At 45.2% G+C, this 26751-nt stretch overlaps 3 protein-coding genes across 4 annotated transcripts; 1 reads left to right on the top strand and 2 right to left on the bottom strand.

Moving 5' to 3' along the window:
* Nucleotides 1–12508: 12508 nt before the first annotated feature.
* On the top strand, nt 12509–15155 carry LOC125522825 (protein SICKLE-like). 2 transcript variants are annotated; one of them, XM_048687869.1, is made up of 3 exons: nt 12509–12941; nt 13688–14122; nt 14348–15155. In XM_048687869.1, the coding sequence occupies exons 1-3, from the start codon at nt 12626–12628 to the stop codon at nt 14863–14865; spliced, it is 1269 nt and encodes a 422-aa protein (XP_048543826.1). In that variant the 5' UTR covers nt 12509–12625; the 3' UTR covers nt 14866–15155. The 2 variants fall into 2 exon arrangements, with proteins under 2 accessions (XP_048543826.1, XP_048543819.1); XM_048687862.1 differs by having other exon boundaries at nt 12510–12941; nt 13688–15155.
* A 574-nt stretch (nt 15156–15729) lies between these two features.
* Nucleotides 15730–18655, bottom strand: LOC125522814 (phosphoglycerate kinase, chloroplastic). Its single transcript, XM_048687852.1, has 6 exons — nt 17978–18655; nt 17329–17406; nt 16966–17226; nt 16489–16806; nt 16204–16362; nt 15730–16116 (listed from the first exon to the last, which is right to left on the bottom strand). Exons 1-6 carry the CDS (start codon nt 18638–18640, stop codon nt 15898–15900), a joined length of 1698 nt encoding a protein of 565 aa, XP_048543809.1. The 5' UTR covers nt 18641–18655; the 3' UTR covers nt 15730–15897.
* Nucleotides 18656–21857: 3202 nt separating this feature from the next.
* Nucleotides 21858–23342, bottom strand: LOC125522839. The gene has a single exon (XM_048687879.1). The coding sequence runs from the start codon at nt 23176–23178 to the stop codon at nt 22003–22005; it is 1176 nt and encodes a 391-aa protein (XP_048543836.1). The 5' UTR covers nt 23179–23342; the 3' UTR covers nt 21858–22002.
* Nucleotides 23343–26751: the final 3409 nt, after the last annotated feature.

Genomic DNA, 26751 nt, shown 5'->3' on the forward strand with positions numbered 1-26751 from the left:
CCCCATAATGTGATACCAATTAAAGATAAACAAGAGGCAAAATAACGATCCAACACGAGATAATTAATGGACAATATAGAATTTGAATTTCTCATGAGAAGACATACCACATAGCGACTAGATAATCTTGAAATATCAATACTATATGGTATTACTCATGTACACACATATATAGGATTGTGAGGTGCACAAAGCACATCACTCCCCCATAATGGGATATTCCATTAATCTCTCGCAAGAGCCAACTAAGAAAAGAACAAGATGCAAAAGGCTCAATGCATGACACACATGTACATGATGTGCAAACCAACACACACATACTTGATTGCTCAAGATAATCAAGTTGGAAGCACAACATATAAAAACACATGCAAGGAACAAAACCAAACATGCAAAGGGTTAAGAAACTATCAATATAAACACTTTAAGCACGAGTTATCGCATGTAGAAACATTGGATATAAGATAGAAACTTGATAATTCGAGTAACTTGGCTTGAGACAATTAGAATGATGAAGTCCCCTTAATTCTTCATAAAGTAGCCAAGTCTCCAATGCCCTCCAACAACACCTATTGATCAAGTTTGAGCTTGTTGGTCCCCAACCAAGTTGGGTCCTAAGAGGTTAGTCACAATAGGCTTGGCTACCCAAATGGTTCTCTTCTTGACACCACTTTGAGTACCAACAACTTTGGCAAAAACATTGCCAACCTTATCCTTCCCAAGAGAATAGATATCATCAATAATAATTGGGTTGGATAAGTTACCACTAGTGCATGAAGAGGCGAGGTGACCTTTCTCATGACATAAGTAGCAACGTCTACTCTTCACCTTCTTCTCACTTGATTTCTCAACTTGAGAAGCATTAGCTTGAGGATTCTTGGGAAGAGGACTTTCTTCAACTTGTGGTTGAGCATGAGATCAAACTTATGGCCGCTTCCCTTGTTGCTTGTCACTAATGGCCTTCTTCTTCAATGGGCAAGATCTAACATGATGCCCTTCTACTTTGCACTTGAAGCAAACAATCTTGGCCGAATTCTTGACTTGTTCTTGGCCCTTATTTTTGTTCATCTTGGACTTCTTCTTCTTCTTGGAGTTGAATCCAAATCCACCTTTGTCATTGGGGGATTTTTGCACAGTCAAGATATTGTTGAGTGTGAATTTCCCTTCATGACTCTTTTCCAAGTCTTTCTTCAAAGAAGTGACTTGGGCCTTGAGCTCTTTGATTTCCTCTACATGGTTAGTCTCAACACAAGTACTAGAGGAAGTATAAGTTTCATTGTTAGAGCAACAAGGCAAGGAAAGCAATTCATCACAAGATGTACCAACAATGTGAGTAGATGAATTACAAGGACTAGCACATGGCAACATAGCATTTTGACTAGTAGTGCTAGTATCCACATGAGGCTCACTAGATGTTACCTTAGCAATCATGGCCTCATGAGCTATCTTTAGCACATTATGGGATACTAGAAGATCATCATGAGAGCTTGAGAGCTTTTCATGACTTTCTTCCAATTTCCCATAATTGCTAGATAGCAACTTAAGTTGAGCCCGTAGCTCAACATTCTCCTTCAAAATGGATGCTTCACAAGTAATAGAGTTAGTAGCACAAGCATCATCATTAACAACAAGAGGAGAGGACAACTTGGAAAGATCTTTTAAATAAGAATCTTCAAGTTGAGCATGAGACTCGGTGAGTTTGATGAGCTCACCCTTAATGACCCTTGAGCCATTTTCGAGGTGCTCAAAATCCTCAAGGAGTCTAGCATGAGCAACTTCAAGCTTAGAATTTTTAGTTTCAAAATCATTGGCCACCACAAGAGCTCTATCACGAGATTCCCTCACTCTAGATAATTCTAGAGCAAAAGTCTCCTCAAGAGATTCCTTGGTGGTTTGTTCAAGTTCAAGAGCTTGAGAGAGGTCCGCAATCTCATTAGCGTAATCACGCTCATGACCTTCCATTTTATCAATGGTGACCTCATGCTCCTCAAGACAAGATTCCAACTCATCAATATATTTCTTGCCCTCAGTAGCAATAGACATGATTTCCATGAAGTTGGAACGAGCAATTTTATTCTGAAGAAGAGTTTTAAAAATCATTTCCCCCTTAATTTTTAAGGACGCAACATCATCATTCTCTTCATCATAATCAACATCATCATCACTCTTGCCATCATCAATATCATCACAAGATATATTGGGATTCAAAGTGGGAGATACCTTTGAAGCCTTGGCCATAAGGCAAAATGCAATAGATGATGATTTAGGATCCCTTGAAGCACCATCCAAGACCACATCTTGTTCCATGGAGTGTTGGGTTTCCTCTACATTGTTAGCACAACAACTCGAGGAAATACATGCATTTTCATCATGGCAACAAGATATAGCAAGCATATCATCATGAGATTTAGTCAAGCAATTTCTACATGATATGCAAGGACTATCAACACAAGCATGTGAAACATTTGGAGTGCTCGAAGTGCTAAAGTCCAAAGATGAAGCATTGCAATAAGAAAGTGATGAAGGATTATCAACAATGAGCCCACTATCATCATTGCAATGAACACCACTACTCACCATGTCATTACCTTGTGGCAAACCACACGTAGGTGAAGTAGAAGAAGTTGAGAACACAACACGGATGGAGGTGGAGGGAGAACAATCATCCCCACAAAACTTGGACATGCCATATTTATCTTGAAGCTTTGTCCACAACTCATGAGCATCCCGGAACGGCATGAGTTGAAATATAACTACATTGATCAAAGCATCGAAAAGCACATTAGAAGCTTGAGCGTTGAGATAAGAGTTTTTCTCATCCTCTAAAGATAATCTTAGGGGATCCTTTGGAGGAGAAAAACCCATATCTACAATTCGCTCTAAATTTGGGTCCATGACCCTAAAGAGATTAAGCATGCGAATTACCCAAACATCAAAATTTGTGCCATCGAAACTAAGAGTGTCAGAGAATCCTAATCCCCTAGTCGACATCTTTACTCTCTAGGTGGTTAAGCCTAACAAAGAGAGACGAGACTCTGATACCAATTGAAAGATCGTGGATGTCGCCTAGAGGGGGGTGAATAGGCGCTTTAAAATAATTACGGTTTAGGCTTGAACAAATGCGGAATAAACCTAGCGGTTAATTTGTCAAACACAAAACCTACAACAACTAGGCTCACCTATGTGCACCAACAACTTATACTAAGCAAGATAAACAACTATGTGATAGCAAGATATATGACAAGAAACAATATGGCTATCACAAAGTAAAGTGCATAAGTAAAGGGCTCGGGTAAGAGATAACCGAGGCACACGGAGACGATGATGTATCCCGAAGTTCACACCCTTGCGGATGCTAATCTCCGTTTGGAGCGGTGTGGAGGTACAATGCTCCCCAAGAAGCCACTAGGGCCACCGTAATCTCCTCACGCCCTCGCACAATGCAAGATGTCGTGATTCCACTAAGGGGCCCTTGAGGGCGGTCACCGAACCCATACAAATGGCAACCCTTGGGGGCGGTCACCGAACCCGTACACTTTGGCAACCCTTGGGGGCAGTCACCGATACCCGTCAAATTGCTCGAGGCGATCTCCACAACCTAATTGGAGACCCCGACGCTTGCTCGGAGCTTTACACCACAATGATTGAGCTTCGAACACCACCAACCATCTAGGGAGCCCAAGCACCCAAGAGGAACAAGCTCAAAGGTACCAAGCACCCAAGAGTAATAAGCTTCTCAACTTGTAACTTCCACGTATCAAGTGGAGAACTCAAATCGATGCACCAAATGCAATGGCAAGGGCACACGGAGTGCCCAAGTCCTTCTCTCACAAATCCCACCGAAGCAACTAATGCTAGGGAGGAAAATGAGAGGAAGAACAAGGAGAACACCAAAAACTCCAAGATCTAGATCCAAGGGGTTCCCCTCACCTAGAGGAGAAAGTGATTGGTGGAAACGTGGATCTAGATCTCCTCTCTCTTTTCCCTCAAACACTAGCAAGAATCCATGGAGGGATTGAGAGTTAGCAAGCTCGAAGAAGGTCAACAATGGGGGAAGAACACGAGCTCAAAGGATAAGGTTCATTGGGGAAGAAGACCCCCTTTTATAGGTGGGGAAAAATCCAACCGTTATGCTCACAGCCCGCACCGAGCGGTACTACCGCTCCAAGGAGCGGTACTACCGCTAGGGCGGTAGTAGCCCTTTGAAACACAACAGTGAGGAGGCAAAAAAGCCAGAAGAACCGTCGGAGCGGTAGTACCGCTTGACCTCACGGTACTACCGCTAGGAGTAGCGGTACTACTGCTAAGGGTAGCGGCACTACTGCTTGCGAGCGGTACTAAAAAATTACATCCGTGCCTACCACCGCTGGACTTGTGACGAGTTTTTGGTCCCGAGCGAAAGTAGCCACGGAAGTAGCCGCGGTAGTACTGCTCCAAGCGGTAGTACCGCTCCCAAGAGCGGTAGTAAAAAATTACATCCACTCCTGTCCGTGGTAGTACCGCTGCAGCCTTTTCAGAACACCAAAACTGACACAACTTCTGCAAACGGACTCCGAATTCGACGAAACCAAGTTTGTTGGAAAGCTAGCGACAAGGGCTAACACAATCTTGATAGAAATTCCAATAAGAAGCAAATGAGAAAATTCCCAAAAGAAAATGGTGAGAACCCTTCCTCGGATAAGACCGGTAAAACCTCCAACACCGAAAACATCATAGAAGACGCATGCAAACTCCGTTTTCGATGAACTCAAGCTTGTCATCAAGATGACCATAAGCTCTAAGACTCACAAAGAGAACCAAACAAGAATCAAGAAACATGATGCAAGTATGCAATGGTTTGAGCTCTTGACGAACGATACGATCAAGCTACTCACTTGAGAGCCCCCCTTGATAGTACGGCTATCGATCCTATAACCCGGTCTCCCAACTATCACCATGAGACCGGTAAAATAGAAAACCTATCAAGGGTAAACCTTTGCCTTGCAGATGATCCACTTGAGCTAGATGATGACGATCTTGTCCTCCTGAAGATGGACCACCTTTCTTGATTGCATTGGGTCGATGGAGACTAGATGATTGCTCCCCCATACTCCACTATGGGTGAGCCACTCTTCGGCACATCTTCACAAGTCCATTGACACCACAATGGATGGCAAGCTTCAAGCACTTGATCTCTTCGTGATTCTCCACTTGAACTTGCACACGGCAATCTTGATGACGATCACCACTTGATGTCATCCTTCCCATGGGTTGTATGATATCATCCTCTTGACGCAAGCCCATGGAAACGTACCTAACCCCACATAGACTCTCACATATACCATGGGTTAGTACACAAAGTGCAATGGACAATGCTTACCATACCATGGGATCACTTGATCCCTCTCGGTACATCTTCTACTCTTTGTGAGTTGATCGACTTGATTCACTCTTGACTTAGTCTTGATCAACCTTGAATCTTTCCAACTCTCTTCGTTTGGATGATGTCTTGAAGGTAAACATGAATGATCACATAATCTTCTTCTTCAAGACATGCTTGCAATAAGATCATCACTCACATGACCAATCTTTGGATAATTCCTTAATAGCACCTTGGTCAACCCGTAAACTCCTTGAAACCAACACATGGACTTCAAGAAATTCCTATGGAAAAATCCTTCAAATATAACTCAATGCAACCATTAGTCCATAGAGAATGTCATCAATTACCAAAACCACACATGGGGGCACCGCATGTCCTTTCAGTGGGGAGGGGTGATTGAACTCACCACCACCATGAATTTCATTTAAAGATAGTAGAGAATAGTCGATGAGGATGCTCACAATACTTGCAAGCTTCATGGTACTCCCAAATTTGAAAACACTACTCTAAAAATAAATAATTAAGAGCAAATAGATATTTTTGGACAAACAATGAAATAAATGTTGTAGACACAAGAAACCCATTGAAAGACTATAAAATCTCTAAAAGTGGATAAACTCTTCGGTTGAGTGGTAGTATGGAAGTACCCCGCTTGAGAGAATTTCCTGTACAATCATAAACAAAAATCCTCTATATTTTATTGAGAGTAAAATTTCTTTTTTCGCTGGAACGACTTCTTCATGTATTTTCTGCAATGACATATACAAACACATGGGTTCTCTCTTCTTTGAAGTCTAAACAATAGCCAAGCGGTTGGGGTCCCATGGCCTCCAAAGTAGTAAAGTTGTAGCCGACTTGGTCAACGGGGGCCATAATCCCAACAAGCCCAGGAGGAGTCACTGGCCAATCATTGGGAGCACCTTCTCGCCCTTCGCTCTGCCGCATCCTCCTCCTCAAAAGAAGCAGCGCAATGCCACATTGCCTCTCTTTCGATGAACACATGGTGATCCAACCGACGGCATCAGCAGGGAACATATCTGGTGCACTTGAGCATTTGGTGCTACTGGTGTCCCGGTCACCACAACTTCCTTCGGAAACATAAAAAAAGTTGTGAAATTTTGTGAGGATGTAAGTATAATACATATCAACCATGGTATTAATTTTAGATCTAAGTTCAAAGTTCAAAACTAGAAAATGACAAACCATGGTGTGGATAGTAGCTAATGTAAACTAGCCCTTGAATTTGAACCATTTATTCATCGACAATGAATTTTCTTTATTTTTTCTCATACCATGTTTTGAATTTGGATCTGAAATTCGGTAGCATGATGATTTTTTTGGCTACTACAGCATAATATTTTTCAGAATGTTTAACATTCATAAAACAGTTATGTAAATCGGGTGCGTGGATATCACCAAATGCCCTAGTGAACCATATATTTCCCTGGCAACATCACAAAGCCACACATGGGTTTAGATTAACAGACAGAAGAAAATAAGGATTTGCTTTATTGCCTGGATAAGCGAGAAGAAGTGAGTTCTTGAATCTTCTGCACTTCATTTCTTCATTGGCAATGGGTACAACCTTTACTTGTTTCTTTTAATCTATGCTTAATCCGTTACACCACGGCCTTTTTCCGGGTTTTTTGTAGCTAGAACAATGGTGGGCGGCGGCCCACCAGAATTTCATCTCAAAAGGCTAGAAAAAGCCAACATATACATATATATACAGTAGTGGCTTATCAGACTCCCATAGGAGAGAGTGCACCGCATCAAGGACTGGTACATCAAGTACACCCACGGAATCGGTGCAACACACTCAAAAAAGAGGGGAACACCAGAGATTTATGGGGCAGAGATCAGCACGAAGGGGTGATCAAGTGATAAAAGTCCTTTTTCAGCGGTTTTATCCCATCTAATTGATTGATTCTTATGTGTTTGATTTGTAGTTTGCACAGTTGAATCAACCAAGGGAAACTTGGAGAAATTTCCTGGTGCCTCCCAGGCCAAGCTTTGTTCATCATCCTCGAAGACCAAACTAGCACTTTTTATGTGTTCGCCCAATGGCAATGTGATAGCTATAAACTTGATGGGCGAGCTTACACTTTGGTTGTGCAATCTTGAGTGTTCAACTATATACTCGTCGGGACCATGCAGATAGGTGCAAAGTAGCTATTCAACACTACATTTATGGGCCGGGTGTTGTTGATTTTACCGCCTCAATAGCCATAACTCCATGTGTACGACTTGTATTGGTGCCAGCAATCCTAAAGAATTAATTTTGTTCCAGATAACTAGAAGTCTAGTGTTGTGCTATGTGTAATCTAGGTGAATTTATGAACCTCCGTTAATTAGAGGTCTAGTTGTAACTCAACTTATACACATGTTCAACACAGTTCCAAGAGAAAAACCTGCTTTAGGTTTTCAATTTGTTTTACTTTAATTTATCCTACACAAAATTTATGTTTTTCATTTGAGTTTTTCCTAGCCTATAGTTTTGAAATTTACGAGAGGTGAGAAGAGAAAATAGGTTGATGAAAGTGGTTTGCATGTCTCACACGCAACTAGTGAGTGTATGTAGTTGACACCCACTTTCACAAGAAGTTGTCATTAAATTAGTTACTCCCTCCATAAAGAAATATAAGAGCGTTTAGATCACTATATTTCTTTACATAGGAAGTACATCACACATAATGTAGTTATTTGCCTTTATACTCTAATCAATACTCTATGTAGAGAAGAACATAACATAACAGTGGTGAAGGAGCAACATGATGGTCTAATTAAATTCGAATGAGAACAGTGTTCTTTGATCGAAGTCCATGTGGTTGCCTAGGGGCTTTTTTTCTCGAATATGCACGAGTGTGCGTACTATGTATTAAAGAGAGGATGGGGAGAAGAAGCCCCTCCACGTTGGATATTACATATTACACATACACCAACTCTACTCGGAATCCACCTAATACATATCTAACTTCTCGCGTTTTCCCATGTAGCTAATGCATGCAACATCGGCTCCACGTCTCCCTTGAAGATCCCCGCTTGCTTCCATCTTGTGGCTTCTTGTTCGATCTTCATAACTAACTGGTGCATAGAGGGAGAATCCGCGTCAAACACGATGGAGTTTCGATGCTTACAAAGCTCCATAGGACCAATAGCAACATTGCTCGCACATCCTTCGTGCATGTCGTAGCACCATGCCTGTTGGCACACCATTGTGACAAGCTGGACTGATGATGAGGGATCCAGTCTCATCTATTTAGGCCGGTGCATACAATGGTCCAAATTTGTCTCGCAAAAACGCGAGTGAGGAGGATGTTGTCAATGGTTTCTTGCTCTTGCCCGCAGAAAGGGAAAGCCTCCTGATGCTCTAGTCCATGCCCCGCAAGCCTGTCCGATGTCCAACACCTTTTTTGAAGTGCTAGCCATGCAAAAAACGGCATTGTAGTGGTGCCTTAGACTTCCAAGTGAAATCAGCCATGGGGATAACCTCTCTTCCCCAAAACTTGGCTGCATAGGCCGATCGAGCTGAGAAGACACCATCCTTTCCCCAAGCCCAAACTATGGAATCTAGGATGTCTCGGTTGAGCTCTACTTACTCCATTGTAGTCCATAGGTTAAGGTACTCCTAAATCTCAAGGGCCGACATCTTCGGCCCGATGTCCATGATCCAGTTGCCACCAATCACCGCCCGGTGCACTATGCACAATCTCTTGACACCATTGTTGACTCTGTCGTATAGGGCCGGTGCAACCTCCTGTATCCGGAATCCATTGAACCATTTGTCCTCCTAGAATAGGGTTGAAGTGCCATCACCCACATTCGCTCGTGTCGCCTCCTGGAAAAGTTGTGTCACCTCTTGTGGCACCGGGATCTCGAAATCTGCCCATGGTCGTTGTTGATCAGTTCGTTGAAGCCATGGCCACCTAGCATGCACCGCGATGTTCCTCCACCTGAGATTAGGAATATCGAGGCCACCCGCCCATTTTGGAGAGCATACTATCTCCCAAGCTACCATACACTGCCCACCGTTAGCCTGATCTTTTGCACACCAAAGGAAACATCTGCATATCTTGTTCATGGCCTTGATGATCTTCTGAGGGATGTCCAAAGCAAGCATTGCATGGATTGGAATCGCACATAGCACAGACTGTACAAGGATCATTCCTCCACTCTTGGGCATAGATGGTGATTTCCATCTTGGCAAGCAGCTAGCAAGTTGGTCCATGAGCCCCATAAGCTGAGTCGCGCTTTGCTTCCTGATGGTTAGAGGCAGCCCAAGATACTTACATGGAACATACCCACTGGACATCCAAGAACTTGGCTAACCCTTTCCATCATCTCCTCACTGCATCATATTGGCAGGGCAGCACTCTTCATCAAGTTGACACGAAGGCTGGAGGCTTCGCCATATAGTTGGAGGATTGTAGAGGAGACTTGCATTGTAGATCGAGCTCTCTCGGTCTTATGAATAGCATGACATCGTCATCAGACGTTGACACTCTCTGTTGGAAGCCAGTGCGAGAAAGTGGTGCAAGTAGTCCATTTCTTGCCGCAAAATCCATCGTCTTGTGTAGTGGTTACATGATGAGTATGGAAAGCATAGGAGACAAAGGACCTCCTTGTCTCATGCCTCTTCAGATGAAGATCGGTTTTCCTGGGCATCCATTCACCATTGCTCTCGTAGAAGAATTTGCCAGGAGGCCACAAATCCAAGCAATCCACTTTGCACCAGAGCTCGTTCTCCTAAGAACCTCGAGTAGAAAAGGCCATTGTACGGTATTGAAATCCTTTGAAATATCTAGCTTGAGCATCATTGTTGGCTCTTTAAGAGCATGCAAGCGATGTGTCGTACTTTGAACCAACATGAAGTTGTTGTGAGTAGATCTCCCCTTGATGAAAGCACATTGATGGGAGCCCACTAGCTTGGGGAGCACGGCCACGAGGTTGTTTGCCAATACTTTGTCAAAAAATTAAAACCCCATGGATGACGCTCACAAGCCTGAAATCTTTCACTTCCACCGCTCCATCAATCTTTGGCAGTAGAGAGATGATTGCCTTGTTGATCGCCAGTAGTCCACGCATATCCCCTCGGTGGAATAAGTCAAAAGCTCGCATGAGGTCTTCCTTTATGATGTGCCAACAAGTGGCGAAGAAACGACCGGTGAACCCGTCGGGGCCCTGAGCTTTGTTCGAGGGCATGTCCTTGACCACCTTTTCCACTTTCGCCTTCGAGAAGGGTGCTTCCGGATGTACCATGTCCAAGGATGGCAGATCGAGCTTGTCTAGGTCAATGGTGTGATCTCTCGATGGCGCCACAACGAGGAGTCTGCCATAGTAGGAGTCCACCATATTGGCAAGCTCCTCATGTGCCGTAGCAATGGTGTTAGCATGTCGTAGTGATGTGATCATGTTATGACGCTGGCAGTGGCGCGCGTATTGGTGGAAGAAACCGGTGTCGTCGTCTCCTTCCTTAAGTCTTAGCAGTCTCTGTCTTTGACACGCTATTGTTTGTTCCAGAGAACAAAGCCTATGCAACTTCATCTTCAGCATTTTGCGTAGCTCTCCCTCTGGCTGTGATAGGGCCCTGATGTCCATTGCAGCATCAAGCTGCGATATGACCTCAAGGGCGATTGCAATATAGAGTTTTATATTTCCAATCCACCAGTCACTCCATTTTCTCAAACTTTTGGTCGTGGGCTCTCAACTTCTTGTCCAGCAGCACCTCATTGGGGACCGAGGCCCACACTCTCTCCACCGTGTCTAGAAATCCTCCCGCTTTTGGCCAGAAAGATTCAAATTTAAATCTGCGCCCTATGCATAATTCCGCATTCAAGTCGAGTAGGAGAGGACAATGATCCGATATTGCGGTGCCGAGGGCCGTGAGATAACATGTTGGGGCTCATTTGATTAAAGGATTTCCACAGAAATTTCGTAGGATTATAATCCTTTGAATTTTTCGTATGTTGCGCGTGTTTTGTACAAAAAATCATGTGTCTTGAACTTCCTGGAAATCAAAGAGGTCGACATGCTCTAGAGGAAGAGACGATAGCGGAAACTTCATCGGTACAGAAACAAGTATGGATAGCTCTCTGGAAGCTCAAAGTTATCCCGAAAGTTCGGGTCTTCTGGTCGCGAGCACTAAGGGGAATTCTCCCTGACTACGCTACCATGCGATATTGACATATCAGAACAAATTCTCTTTGTGACCTTTGCAAAGCTACAGAGGAGCATTTGATGCATGCTCTTGTCCATTTTTTCCATGCAAAAAGTTTCTGAAACGCGGCAAAGGAAATCTTGGATTTGAAACTACCCCGTTTGCATGCGGAGACTTGGACACAAGATCTTATTGTTGACAGTATGTTCAACGAATCAGATAGATGCAAGATAGTAACTATTATGCATACAATCCGGAGTTCACGAAGCTGATGGACCCATGACGAGGAAGGGTACAATCCTGCACATGCAATCAAGCAAGCGGGAGATGATCTGATCTTGTTAGAACTACCTAAAACTCATCATGTTGGCCGAGTTAATCAGTGTTGGCGTCCACCTGATCCTGGCTGGGTGAAAATCAACACCGATGAAGCTATTGACACTCAGGCACAAGTGGAAGGAGCGGGAGGTATGGCTCGCTCCCATCTTTCTTTCATGGGTGCATGGAGCAAACCCTTACCTGGGGTTACAGATCTTTTTATCGCTGAAGTGCAAGCAATGCGAGAGGGTGTGATTTTTGCCCAACTCAGAGGGTACTCGCATGTTGTTATGGAGGTTGATTGTTTAGAGGTTGTCAACACTTGGTTCTCGCGTCACAACACTAGATCATTGTTGGCGCCTATCTTTGATGAAATTAGGGACAAAGCTTTAAGTTTCGCTTCTTTTACGGTTCAGCGTAGTTCCAGGGATGCTAATGGCCGTGCGGATCCTTGTGCTAAACGAGCTACTACTTTAGCAGTGTCAGAATGCTGGTTGGACAGCTGTCCTTCCTTCCTTCCTTCCTTCCTTGTAAGCAGCCTCTTGGCTGATTGTAACCGTACCTCTCTGATGCAATAAAGTCCTAAGTTTCGCGTCAAACAAAAAAAAAAGAGGTCGTGAGAGGATTTCATGGCCGTTAAAAGAGAACTCCTCTTTTTCTGAACTTTCTGAAGCTACATGTTTTCCTGCTCCTGCGTATTGTGCGATGACAAATAGTACAAACGCAAGGGTTACTCTTCTCTGAACCCAAGCGGCCGAGGCCCCGTCGCAGGCAAGCAGCAATCCCAGATGGACACCGGCGAGCAAGCCGGGGAGGAGTCGTCGGCGAACCGCCGGGAGCGCCTCCTCGCGCTCCGCTCCTCCGCCGCCGCCGCCGCTTCCTCCACCTCCTCCTCCTCCTCGCCATCTGCCGCGCCGCCGCCGCCCGCGTGGGATCTCCCGGAGCCCGACCTGGCGCCCACCTCCTCCGCCCCGCGTCCGCGCTCGCGGTTCGACTTCTACACCAACCCCGGCGCCGCCTTCTCCTCCTCCGCCGCCGCCGTCCCGCAGAAGCGCAAGATCGCCGACCCCCCGGGCCCCAATCCCGCCCCGGCCCCGCCTCACGGTCCGTACCTTACCCTGCTAGGGTATTGGCCCTCTTCTTCCCTTCCTGATGTTTATTGTATACTCCGCTCCTGTGCTTCTAGGTTAATTCCCTTTGTAAGATTCATATTTGTAGGATTTATATTATTGTTGGAATAATTCATAGCAGTTCCATTGATCCAGACAGTAGAGTTTTCCTGGGCTTAAGCTAACCTTCAACAAAAGCACCCTGTTACAAGTATGTAGATGCTAGTAACTTCTAACTGGATGATGTGAGTATTGGTCGATTGAAGAATCTTTGGTGGTCCTTTTAGGTTGAAGAGAGTAATTTTGAACATTTTACATCACCTACCATGGCAGCGAAGGTTGATTAAGAGAACACTTTTGACACTCTAAATAAATACCGGTTTAAAAACTGGCTAGTACAAAATTTTGACTGCTTAGTGATTACTTGTAGCTGTACTGTGCTGCAAGAAATCCAGCTACTGTTTTGGCCTTCTGCACATCCTGCAAAATGTGAAAACTACAATCATGTTTCTAGCCAAACATAACTGTCTTAACGTATTGTTTACTCTTTGCGTTGATCTTAGCTAAATTGCCCTACAGAGAACTGGGTTAGTCAGGATAGCAAGTTAAGTAATTATTACAGTTTTAAGCCATGCATCTGTTTGAGATTTGCAGTTTACATGCAGGATGCCATATAAATAACTAACACTACAAAGTTTCACCCTGATCATTGGTCTCACTTTGCTTGTTTATCTGGATCAGGGAACTCTGGCAACAATTATCCTCCTCCACACCAGCACCATATGGCCCAATCTCCGATGGAAGGTGCACCAGGGAATAGTCCATGGAGAGGTCCTATGCAGTTCCAGACTCCTATGTCTGGATACCGAGGAACACCTCCTGGACCTCCACCTCACTGGAACCCACATTCTGCTTCTCCAGCTCAAGATCCGTATCCACATCCACCCAACTTTGGGTTCAGAGGCCCTAATGTTGGCCGAGGGAGCAGCCCGATGAATTATGGACCAGGAGGTAGCCCAATGAATTACGGACCAAGAGGTAACCCGATGAATTACGGACCAGGAGGTAGCCCAATGAGTTACGAACCAAGAGGAAGCCCGAGGAGTTATGTACCAAGAGGTAGCCCGCACTCGTCTTCCGGACGTGGCAGGGGTGAGAACTACTACCAGAGCCCAGGTTCGAGAGGAAGAGGGGGAAGGGGTGGCTTCCAGAACCATTCTGGATCGCAAGATCAGAGGAACTTCTACAGGAAGTCCATGGTTGATGATCCTTGGCAGGGCTTGCAACCTATCGTTGGCAGCATACTACCCATCGATGGTGCCAAGTCCTGGCTTCCAGAGTCATTGCGCAAAAAGGAGACACCTAATCAAGGCAGGGGTGGGAATTTCTACCACAGCCCAGGTTCGAGAGGAAGAGGGGGAAGGGGTGGCTTCCAGAACCATTCTGGATCGCAAGATCAGAGGAACTTCTACAGGAAGTCCATGGTTGATGATCCTTGGCAGGGCTTGCAACCTATCGTTGGCAGCATACTACCCATCGATGGTGCCAAGTCCTGGCTTCCAGAGTCATTGCGCAAAAAGGAGACACCTAATCAAGGCAGGGGTGGGAATTTCTACCACAGCCCAGGTTCGAGAGGAAGAGGGGGAAGGGGTGGCTTCCAGAACCATTCTGGATCGCAAGATCAGAGGAACTTCTACAGGAAGTCCATGGTTGATGATCCTTGGCAGGGCTTGCAGCCTATCGTTGGCAACATACTGAAACCCATCGATGGCGCGAAGTCCTGGCTTCCAGAGTCATTGCGCAAAAAGGAGACACCTAATCAAGGCCGAACAATATCAAATCCAACATCAGGATTGAGTCTGGCAGAATACCTTGCCTCGTCTTTCAACGAGGCTTCTAACGAGTCTAATGAGACGTGACGTGAGCTCTTTTGTCAGTGCCTCCTTTCAGCATAAACTTTTGTACCATTAGGATTGCTGGTGTTCCTCAGTATACATATATTTATCACCTTTTAATTTATTTCTCCTGCATCTAAGACTGCTTCTTTTGGGCTAGATATAAACATTTTGATCTGCGATATCTGTGGTACTGTTTATGCACATTGTGGCCATCTTGTACCTTGGTCTAGGGTGATGTATGACATACCCTTTGAGCTTGTATTGTCTATCATTCGCGATATATTTTCATGAGCTAAACCTAAATTTTGAGATATCATGGAGCCAGGTGGTAAAATTGCACGCTGAGTTGGTTGCATTCTTGTGTGGTGTTAAATATGAGAATTACTGGGCATGCATGGAGGCAGAAAGTGCCCACAATGAAGAAACACCTTTGTGATATCGCTCTTCATGATGCTGAACTGTCGATCGTCGAAATCCATATATGCAGTAAGTTTGTGTGTAAAGCCTGACATGGCCAAACCCCAAATGAAATGTTTCTGAAGAATTTCCACCAATAAGACATTCTTACAACAAACAAAATGCGCTGATGCTTTCAATGGTCAGCTTCAGCACTCTGTTGGTCCGTCAAATTTATGCTGAAATTGGAAATGGAAGGTGAGCATGTCTGCTTGTTCCATGGTGAACTTCGACATGAACCAAATTTTTTACTGCTGATCGCAACAGGCATCCACAAAGTGCATCTTCGACACCTCTAAAGTTTGCTTTGGAAAGGAAAACAAAACAAGACAAAAATCAAACATCCTCAACCAACATCATTCCATCTTTGCCTTATAAATAAAACATTTGCTGGTGCTAATTATGTGAGCTAAGAAAGGGCAACTCAAGTGAGCACAAATTGCTGGGGGTGTTATTCAAACAGTTCCCAGTATTTCTCTATAAAACATTGGCCTCTTACATTTCGAGTGGTCGAAGACGAGCAAAAGAGGGAGGACAACATGGCAGGTTTGGAACGGTACATGAAAGGAATTAAGATGCAACAAATGAAGCTTAGCCTCATACGGTCACCGACCTCGTCATGACACCTTCATCAAGTGCAACGACTCCAGGAAGCTCCTTTCCTTCCAACAACTCCAAGCTGGCGCCACCACCAGTTGAGATGTGGCTCATAACATCAGCCACTCCCACCTTCTCAACAGCCGCAACGGAGTCTCCGCCTCCAATGATAGTTGTCACACCCTTTTTGCTAAGCTCGGCCAACTTCTTTGCAATAGACTACAGGAGAGGGATCACAGTTAAGTTTCTTTCTGTGCAAATTTGTTCCATAATAGAACTGAATGAATGAATTACACATGGCATTACCTCAGTTCCTACTGCAAACTTGTCAAATTCAAAGACACCCATTGGTCCGTTCCAAATGATTGTCTGTGTTGTGTCCAGGGCATCATTAAATGTTTTGACTGAATCTGGGCCAATGTCCAGCCCCATCCAACCATCAGGAATTGCAGATGCAGGGACGGTCTACAGAAAAATTGTAGATCAGGTATATAGCCTTCACATATTTGTGAGCTGCTTCAGCTTGACTAAAAAAGATCTATTGATAATTATCTTCAACGCTTGCATGAGGAAAACAAAAATGTAATATACCTGACTGTTAGCATCAGGAGCAAACTTATCAGCAATGATAACGTCAGATGGCAACAGAAGGGAGACACCCTTTGCCTTTGCCTTTGCAAGGAGAGATGTTGCCAGCTCAAGTTTATCTTCCTCAACCAAGGAAGAACCAACTGAGAGTCCTTGTGCCTTGTAAAATGTGAAGATCATACCACCACCCAAAAGAAGGATGTCACACTTCTCCAACAGGGATTCGATAACCCCAATCTTGGATGACACCTTTGAGCCACCCACAATGGCAGCAAATGGGCGCTTAGGGTTTGAAACAGCTCCATCCAGGTAGTCAAGTTCCTGCAATTAAAGAACAGCACTTCAGACTCTGTCTGGAACCAATGGATGGACGTTAAGTCTTCTGCTCGAAATTCTTTTTCCTTTTATATTTTGTGGTGCATAGCATCAATTGAGTTCAAGCATCAAACTTCAGAAATAGAAATAAAAGAAAGTATGAACCTTCTGCAAAAGGAATCCAGCAACAGAAGGCTTCAAGAACTTGGTAACTCCCTCAGTCGAGGCATGTGCTCTGTGGGCTGTTCCGAATGCATCGTTTACAAACAGATCTGCCAGTGACGCAAGCTTCTTTGCAAACTCTGGGTCATTCTTCTCCTCTTCCTTGTAAAATCTTACGTTTTCCAGGAGCAAAACAGCACCATTTGCCAGGTCAGCCACCAATTTCTCAACTTCTGGGCCGATAACATCTTCTGCTTTTTTCACCTAATTTGCGAACAAAAATGTGTTTAAATAAGTAGACTACAATCACTTCGGCATATGCTTGATTAGAAGCCTCGATGGTGTGGAAGTGGAACAAAAGAATACCTCAATGCCAAGAAGCTCGGATAATCGGGGCACAAGGGGAGCCAAGCTAAACTTAGGAGTAACACCCTTAGGACGACCCTGCAAATCCATAGGAGACAAGGGTTACGAATCTGATATCCATGACATGAACAATCATAAGCAACTCTGTGTGAAACTAGCATCGGATTATCCTTTATAAAGGTTTGCTAGGAAATAAAATGGGGAATCCAAAAGTATCACCAATTAGAATCAAAAGGATAATTCACAACTAGAGAAGTAATGATTCAATAGCGAGATCACATAACGATTTGGCTCGGCAGTAGTCAGCTAATGTTTTTTGGGACTACAGAACACATAAAGTCATCATAAACAGATGATGAATTAAAATGAGTCAAAGATTGTATTCAGTAATTCCTTGGAAACTATGATCAGTCGTTTTAGGACAGGCTAACCATCAGTCAATCGCACAAGGCTTTAATCAAACTGACAAGTACTGTAGTAGATAGAGCTTGGGTGTTACGTGTTCATATATCAGGCTTTCCGAACAGATTATGACAACACTCACATTCTGCAAGTGATGTGTTCCTACATTGTATATACATATATGGGGCTGAGATCATTGATTAGTTTGCGGGGAAGGGGCGAGAGAGGTGGGGGTGGGGAGGCTTACCAGGTGGCTGGTGAGGATGACCTTGGCGCCGTTGCTGAGGAGGTACTTGATGGTGGGGATGGCGGCGCGGATGCGGGTGTCGTCGGTGATGTTCTGGTTGTCGTCGAGCGGCACGTTGAGGTCGGCCCGCACGAGCACGCGCTTGCCCTCGAGGTCGGCGGCGGTGAGGTCGCCCACGCTCTTCTTGGCCATGGTGGCGACGGCGCGTGTCCCGCGCGCGGCGGACGCCGCCCGGCAGCGCGAGGCGACGTGGACCGCGAGGCGCGGGTCGGCGCCGGCCGCGAACGCCAGCGAGCGCGCCGGCTGGCACCCGGCCGCGAGCCCCGCGCCCCGGAGCGGCGCGGCGACGGACGCGGACGCGGCGCGGCGGGCGACGAGGGCGGCGGGCGGCGCAGCGGTGGACGCCATTGGGGCTGGGGCTGGGATCAGGAGGGAGGGGCGGGTGGAGAGGAGGAGCGAGGTCGGGATGGGGGTGGTAAAGAACGGGGCTTTTGTGGACGACGTGGAGGCGGGCGGGATTTGCTTATCGCTGGCGAGAGGTCGGGACGGCGGCTGGGGCGGGTGTGTGGGGGAGGGGGCGCCGGCGATCACGGCGATGGCGACCGTGTGTGTCCCCCTGGCCCCTGTTCTCCGTCTGATCTGGGCTTGGAATCTTCGCAGCATCCGCCCGGGTAGACACACATCGTGTGACCACAGTGGGACTGTTATTTTTAGGACAACCATCTCAACTTCACCTACACAACCAAACTGACCAATACAAGCAAACTGCTGGTAACCATGAATTTGGTCGACAATTATTTTTCTCTCTACAAATGAAATTTAAATTTCAATTCACCCCCCACCCTACCCCCGGCCCTCATAGTGTTGGAAAAAATGACGGCGGAGGGGCAAGAAACTTCTAGGCTTTGCACTTAGATTTCTTTGAATCCTGATAAGTGCCACACGTGTGGCATGAAGCAATTCCGTCTGATGGCAAATTTAGTTACTCGATGATGGCAACTTTAGTTGTGAAGTATGGCAACTTTTTGTTTGGATAGCAAGTTCCAGTTTTTTGGGGGTTTATTTCTTTCGGATGGCAATTTTAGTTATAAAAACGTTAAGTAGTGTTACCTTGTGCCATTTGTGTTCTTTTTTACGGTATACTGGAAGGCCGTTTTTGCTCCAGGGATGAACAATAAAATCAAAACAAATACTCCCTTCGTTCCAAAATTCTTGTCTTAGATTTGTCTTGATAAGGATATATCTAGACAAATCTAAGACAAGAATTTTGAGATGGAGGGAGTAGTAAATAAATTTCAATTATTCTAAAAAAAAATTGTGAACGTTCATGTTAGAACAAGCGTGCTTGAGAATTTTCATGCGAAACGGGATAGCAATGCTTCGTCGGTGAAAAAACAAAATTAAGGGTAACATTTGGAGGTAATATTTAGTGTTCGATTTGTTTTTTCGCACAGGTCAAAATGCTTAAGCTTTTACCGAAAAAAATTCAAGTAGCATTTTGGTGTGACGATGACATCTATTTTCTTTTTAAAAAAAGTGACATTTATAAAAAAAACATTTTTGATGGGCAGATACATATGCTCCCAAGAGCGGAATTGGATTTCTGTTTTACTTTACATATGAAGATTGTCACAAGTCAAACTTTCTAAAGTTTGACCAAGTCTAAAAAGAAAATATCAATATTTGTAATACCAAATCAATATCATTAGGTTCATCATTGAATATATTTTCATTTTGTCAATGCTGATATTTTCAATATTGATATTTTTACATTTTGCCGAGAAAATGTGATTTGTCAACCACTTTCTGGAGGTTTACATACAACAAGGCACAAAAACGATAGAAGTTCTAACGCATGTATAAAATGGTTACAGAGCTGACAGAGAAAGCAAAGAAAGGACTTTTCATCAGCCAAGCCTATGCCAGATGGATGCACTTGAGGCGATCTCGATCGCCTCTTTGTACTGAATCAAGGCGTTGCAAAGCATCAAGTAGTACAGATATAACTTTATACATGGTGTTTACCTTGGTGCGGCCTAGTACAGTAGTACTCCATAACTCATTCGGAAGAGGAAACATTATACGATTCTAACAGCTGACTAGATTAGACCACCATACCTGCTACAACAATCTTAGGACAAATGGATCGTCGTGCTATTTTCTGACAGGGCCTGCAGTTCCGTGCAACCATCACGAGCACCGGGAAATTCAAAGGTGGCAAAAACAGAGTGCTTCGGAGAACAATGGAATGGAGAGTAAGATGTGTGTCCAATACGAATAAACACAAGCGCATTTTACAAAGCAAAAAGCAAGTGTAAGAATCGGTACACTTCTACTCGTATAGGATTTAAAAGCGCGGAATAGAAAGAAAGAAAAACGTGTGTCGGCTAGTAGGAGGCTAGGCAATGTTTTGTGTCGCATTTCAAGCTATGAATAAGCAAATGGGTTCATATGAATCAGTTTACAGCTTCGGTGACATGTTAGAATGGTTCTGAAGTTTGAGATACAAGTGACGCAGAGCTGCAACCTTAGACACCATAGTGCATTTTGTTTACATGCAAACATTTCCAATATGAACAGTGGGGATGTTTGCTGTAATTACAAGTGATTAAATGGGTCAATGGAATCATATGAACAAAAACACTCATAGTGACGTCAAATTTCAACATTTGTAGAACATACAGAAGACATTGGCAACTTTTTTGTTTTTACAGAACCTCCTCTCGACCAACTGCGTACATTTTATTCTTATGTCATCTATCCTGCATATGACCGAAACTGTACATTGCATATAATAACTCTGACCTACCAAGGATAAGCAGTTAAGCACACATCATAGACTGAAACATACTAATTTGATCATCACCCAGATAAGCTTGTGCACCTCTTCCTTTTAATACTAAGTTTAATTGGACACATATGGTGCCTATTAGTATACCCCCAAAGCAACATGACATGTATCTTCCTGATTTTTTTAGTTTAAACGGTTAGAAGATTTTGGACAGCTTGTACAAATAAGGAAACAGAAATATGTTCAGAACACATTTGGTGTTTTGGGGTAAATATTGAAGAGGGCTGGGACTGCACTCACTGCACTTCACGAGTGAGTTGAGATACAAGGATATGGAGTTGGAGACATAAACCATATACGAAATAGAAAAAAAAATATGCGGTGCTTGATTTCATAAGTTGCAACCATTAGCTTCAATTCCTTTATGTACTAGGGATTATTTGCTGAATACAAACTGGATATGACACTAGATTATAATATAAACTGATAGCTACCAATGCTACCACCTATGTGCACTCCTAACTCGGTGCACACTCTATGGACTAGCAATCAGGTGATTCTCCTGATCTGGCCCGACTCGAACCGATCTCCAGGTGGACATCATGGTGCCGGACCCCTAGGTTTCTTGCAGTGGAATATAATAAGTGTGGCCCAACATAACAAGGATGTGTTCCTAGACCAGAGATGTAACTTTATCATGTGCTTGTCATGCCAAGTCGTTCAGCTATAACATGCTGCATTGCATAAACCTTCTCGATATCCTGAACTTCCTAGAATTCATGGTGCAAACTTCAAACATGCCATTTTACAGAGCTTATTTGTAAGAATATCTTATATTTTGAGAGTACAGTAGCTTTAGGTCCGATATTTTATCGTACTCATATATGCTTAAAAGGGATGCAAGCAGGCAACCCACAAAGCCCGCATATTATGCTAAGATCAAGTGAAACATTACACTAGACGGAACATCGCAGGCTGCCCGCTTGCATCCCTACGATTTCCGGGCAGTTTCATCCATCTGCCATTTCTTCCCACTTCAAAAGTCAGAATTTACACAGAAAAATAGGGATAGTCATAACAAACAGGATATAAGTTAAAGTTCTTTGATCCCACGTGCATTGCATGGCATGATTTCAGAAAGAGAAAAGTGCAGTTAAGTTTAACAAAATTAACAGTAGAGGCCAGGGGAAAAACAGTGCCTTTGTGCAGGGTAGAGCGCCGCAGAATCTTCCAGCTACTTTACAGTCACAGCACTGTCTGTCCCAGCTCCTCTATAAGCTTCCAGAACTTCAGGAATAGTTTGCTGGTAACCAGTGACATACTTCTCCATGAACTTCTTCTCCCCCAGTATCAAGTGGCTTATTCGGATTCGCCGGATGACACCCCTTGACACCAATATGTCCAGCACCTGGTACCTTGGTAGGAGCCGCTTCTCGTAGCTGAGCGAGATAAGCATCGGGCTAGCCGAAACATACTCCGGGCTCCAGCCAAGCTTATCGGCAAAGAAGTGCGAGATACGCCTCACTTTGTCGTCCGATACAGACATGCAGTAGGGGTGCCTGACAAAGGCCAGCTTCACCAGCTCCTCTGTCCACCCCAAGCTGAGATAATTGTCGATCCTGCGCTTCCAGGTCACCGGGCTCAGTCTGGCAAACAGCCCAAAGGCGTAAGGGAAGATGCCGGAGGACGGGCTGACCCCGAGCTCTTTCATGGCAGCCAGGCTCTCGTTGAAGAAGGAGGACCTGTGAATGAGCGACCTGGGGTGCGTGGTGACCAGCTTGACGATGACAGCGTCCGTGGCGCCATGGTCACGGAGGACCTTGACCTTGGGGAGCAGGTCGGAGCGGACGTTGCCGTGGATGAGCTCAAAGGACTGCTTGACGGCGGAGCGCACGTTCTGGTCGGTGCCGAGGAGCTCCCGGAGGAGGAGGTAGTTGGGGCGGAGGCGGCCCTCGAGGCTGTAGCAGAGGGAGCGGTACGGGTTGGCGAGGATGGTCTTGCGGATGTGGTCGTCGGTGAGGCCCAGGTCCCGGCGGAAGAAGTCGAGCTTGGGCGCGAGGACGGCGTCGGCGCGGTAGTTGAGCATCTCGGGGGCGGCGGCCACGACGCGGGCGAGGTCGGCGCCCGCCAGGCCGAGGCCGCGGAAGAGGGCGAGGACGGCGTGCGCCCTCTTGGTGGAGCGCAGGTGGACGCGCCCGGCGATCTTGGCGACGGCGGGCTCCGAGAGGCCGCAGGAGCTGCGGAGGAAGTGGAGCGTGAGGGAGCACGGGTCCGCCGCGGCGTGGGAGACGCCGGCATGGCCGCCCAGCAGGTGTTTGAGGAAATGCGCGAGAGGGAGATGGCCGCACGAGACCGGCGATACGGGTGGGATGCCGCCGCCGGGGAGGAGGAGGCGGTGGCTGCGAAGCATCTGGCGGTCGGTCGCGGCGTGGGAGAGCGCCGGGAGCGGCGGCCGGGGAGGAGCACGGCGCGGCGCGGCGGCTGCGCGGCCTCCTCTCTGTTTCTCTAGTCTATCTCAAATCTGTCAATCCACCGTGGCTGGGTCGATTCAGTATGGATGGGGGTAATTTGGACAAATCCTGGTCTATTTGGTTAGTTCTGAATATCAAAAAGGCCCCCGTGGCAAAAGGGGTGGGTGGAGAAGAGACCGCGTCTTTCCCTCTTGCCACCACAAATTGACTGATTTGCCCTATGCCCTTGATTCAATAGTTTAAAAAACCGAACCGGAGATCGAACCAGTGAGCCTGTCGTTTCAGGTTTTTACTGGTTGGACCGCCGGTTCCCCGGTTCATCGCCCGGTTGTTTACATAAAATAATACTATATGTTCAGCAATATAGTGTTAAGTAATGATCAAATAAAATTAATTCCTCATAATTAAAAACAAAGTAGCATGGTCGAGTTGGTTATTGGCACATGAGCATGTAATTCCTGCTCCCTACTGGGATTGAACCCCACTTCTTACAAATTTTGCACTAGTCATTTTCCTGTTCTTCTCAGGTTTATTCACCAGTTTTTCAGAAAACCGACCGATAGTCCAATTGCAGAACAGTCTTATATTAGCTTAAAAAGGCACCAAGGCCGCCGGTTCCCTTTTTTTTCCAGTTCGACCGCCGGTCCGTCTGGTTTTTTAGACTATACTTGATTCACTATAACATGTTATGGGTGGTGACTCCGCTCCTCCTAGCGAGGTTGTTGCTCCCCTCTCCCATTGATTTGCAACGTGTCCTGTGGTGGCGGCACTTCAATGGTGACGATGAATACTTGATTCACTATAACATGTTACGGGTGGTGACTTCGCTCCTCCTAGCGAGGTTGTTGCTCCCCTCTCCCATCGATTGCAACGTGTCCTGTGGCGGCGGCATTTCAATGGTGACGACGACGCCCTGGCGCTAGACCCACCTCAGTCGCTCTTTTGTTGCTCTTGGCGATGGGTCTAGGGTTGTAGGCATCGTGGTGAAGTTTGTGAAGATTGCTTCAGGAGGATTGTCGACGGTTGATGTCTTGGTTGACGGCAGTGTTGGAAAGTGGAGATGTTGGTTATGCCGAAACTGTGCAGGCGGCAATGGAAGGCGGATCAAGCACATTTCTTCGACAAGGGTATCAAGGTCTTTCCCTCTTGTCACGCCAAATTGATTGATTTGCCCTTGATTCCATAGCTTAAAAAACCGAACCGAAGATTGAACCGGTAAGCCTATCGGTTCAAGTTTACCGGTTGATCGACCATCGGTTCACCAGTTCATCGGCAGGTTTTTTTTACCTAAAATAATACTATAAGTTTAGTAATATTTATATATGCCAATATAGTGTTAAATGATGGTCAAATAAAATTACTTACTCATATTTGAAAACAAAGTAGCATGGTCGAGTTGGTTATTGGGCCATGAGCACGTAATTCCTGCTCACACGCGTCCTAGGATTGAACCCCACTTCTTCCAAATTCGGCATTAATCATTTTTCTGTTTTTCTTCGATTTATTCACCATTTTTTTTCCAGAAAATAGGTTGATTTTATCGGTCTTCTCTGCTCCAATTGCAGAATGGTCTTATGAGCTTGAAAAACCGTCAGGGCCGCCTGTTTCGGTTTTTTCAGTCCGACTGTCGGTCCCGTTCGTTTCTTTAACTATGCTTGATCGCTATAACATGTTCTGGGTTGTAACGCCACTCCTCCTAGCGAGGCTGTTGCCCCCCTCTCCCACCGTTTGCAACGTGTCCTGTGGCAGCATTTCAATTTCAACGACGATGCCTTGGCGCTAGACCCACCGCAGTCGTGAGAGGAGTTTGGTGAGTTTATCTTTTGTTGTTCTTCTTGGGCGATGGATCTAGGGTTGTCGACATTGTGGTGAAGTTTGTGAAGATTGCTTCAGGGGTATTTTCGAGGGTTGTTGTCTTGGTTGACAATGGTGTTTGAAGGTGGAGATGTTCGTTATGCCGAAACTGTGCAAGCAGCAATGGAAGGTGAATCAAGCACATTCCTTGGACAAGGTCAGAGCGGGGCCGACTACAATCCCGATCAAAGCGTTACTTCACGTTATTGATGGTCATCCATGGACTTGGTTGTTTCTTTTTCTTTTTCTTGGGTGGTTTCTACAAACTTTCAACACATGTTATTGATGGTCATCTTCAATCACTTCACGTGATGCACTATCATCGATTTTATGTCACTGCTTAAATTTTTGGAGCATTATTTTCCACAAAATAGTACTACTAGGTGTACAACTATTATTTTGTACTACTCTATCCCGTAATATAAAAATGTTTTTTAAGCTAAAACAGTTTGAAAACATTCTTATATTATAGGACAGAGGGAGTAGCAACTAATAGTTTCGACTTGAAGCATAATAATATCACTCTGCTTAGTACTACTGCGGACCGTCTCATTCCGCCTGTCAGTACTTTTATTTTTCATTACGCATCTTTTTTCTTCTAACGTTATACACATCCATTCCTACTGGAACAAGAAGAGAGGCATTTCCAACCGTTTATTCAACAGCCAGCCGGCGACTCTCTCTTCTGCTAAGCCAATGAAAAGCCAGCAACGCTGGATCTTTCAAAAAAAAAAAAACAGCCAGCCGGCGAGTGAGACTGCCTGTGGGGCCCAATCAATTTGGACACGAGCAGAAGATAACCCCAGCACTCCAGCACTGGACAGGCAAAGAACACTGACTACACATAACCCGAAGAGGTAATTACTTACCATCCCTCCTTTGAACAGCTCAAAAACCTACAGGCCGATCCAGTCCAGGTCATTCAGGTTCAGGCATCTCTCCGCGGCCGAACGAAACTTGATGCTGACATCTGCATCAGTTTCACAAGGCAAACACAACGAAATCTTACTAATATGGAACTTGGTTGGACAATCGCGACAAAGTCGAGCATATTGCTTGCTCTACATTGTGTTCTTGCTGCCAGCTACAGCAGCGATGGGTAGAGTTTCAGTTTCAAGGTCGTTGAATTCGGCGTCTCCTGATTTCAGTCAAGGAATCATCATCATCCCGTGAGCCTGCCTGGAGTTTCTGGTTTGAAATGCACTAGGTGTAAAGGTAACTAAGATGAAAGATCCCAGCTTCCGGAGCTATTATTAACTGAACTCAAGGTACGACCGAATGATCAAATTTCAGACCAATTGTTTTCAGAGTACCAGGAAAGGAAAGTAACCACCACAGGCTCTAGGCCTAGGTGTGTATGAATGACCTAGCAGTTTAATGAGCTTCAGTTACACAAAAACGAAGCCGGTTTCAGAGCAATTAGTTACTTTGGCTGATACCTCTTATTCCCCATTGAAGGCAGAATTTACCGACTCCGAAATTTATACGGGTGCAAGCTCAGAAGTCTTACATCCAAAATTTGTGCGATGTGCTCTCCTTGAGTAATTTGATGCAGGAGACAAGCAAAAGTTGTAGTGATCAGCCCTGGTGATTGGTGAAGATCTCCATTGTCTATCTTTGCTCTGCATCTAGTATATGGTTTAGGGATTCTGAAAAGA

This window comes from Triticum urartu, chromosome 1, assembly GCF_003073215.2.
Source record: "Triticum urartu cultivar G1812 chromosome 1, Tu2.1, whole genome shotgun sequence".
Lineage (NCBI taxonomy): Eukaryota > Viridiplantae > Streptophyta > Magnoliopsida > Poales > Poaceae > Triticum > Triticum urartu.

Excerpts from the sequence above, each read along its gene's own strand:
- LOC125522825 (XM_048687862.1), top strand. The coding sequence starts at position 12,626 with ATGGACACCGGCGAGCAAGCCGGGGAGGAGTCGTCGGCGAACCGCCGG. Across the intron at positions 12,942-13,687 it reads CGCCCCGGCCCCGCCTCACG|GGAACTCTGGCAACAATTAT; the intron begins GTCCGTACCTTA and ends TATCTGGATCAG.
- LOC125522814 (XM_048687852.1), bottom strand. The coding sequence starts at position 18,640 with ATGCTGCGAAGATTCCAAGCCCAGATCAGACGGAGAACAGGGGCCAGG. Across the intron at positions 17,227-17,328 it reads CCGAGCTTCTTGGCATTGAG|GTGAAAAAAGCAGAAGATGT; the intron begins GTATTCTTTTGT and ends TTCGCAAATTAG. Across the intron at positions 16,363-16,488 it reads CTCCTGATGCTAACAGTCAG|ACCGTCCCTGCATCTGCAAT; the intron begins GTATATTACATT and ends ATTTTTCTGTAG.
- LOC125522839 (XM_048687879.1), bottom strand. The coding sequence starts at position 23,178 with ATGCTTCGCAGCCACCGCCTCCTCCTCCCCGGCGGCGGCATCCCACCC.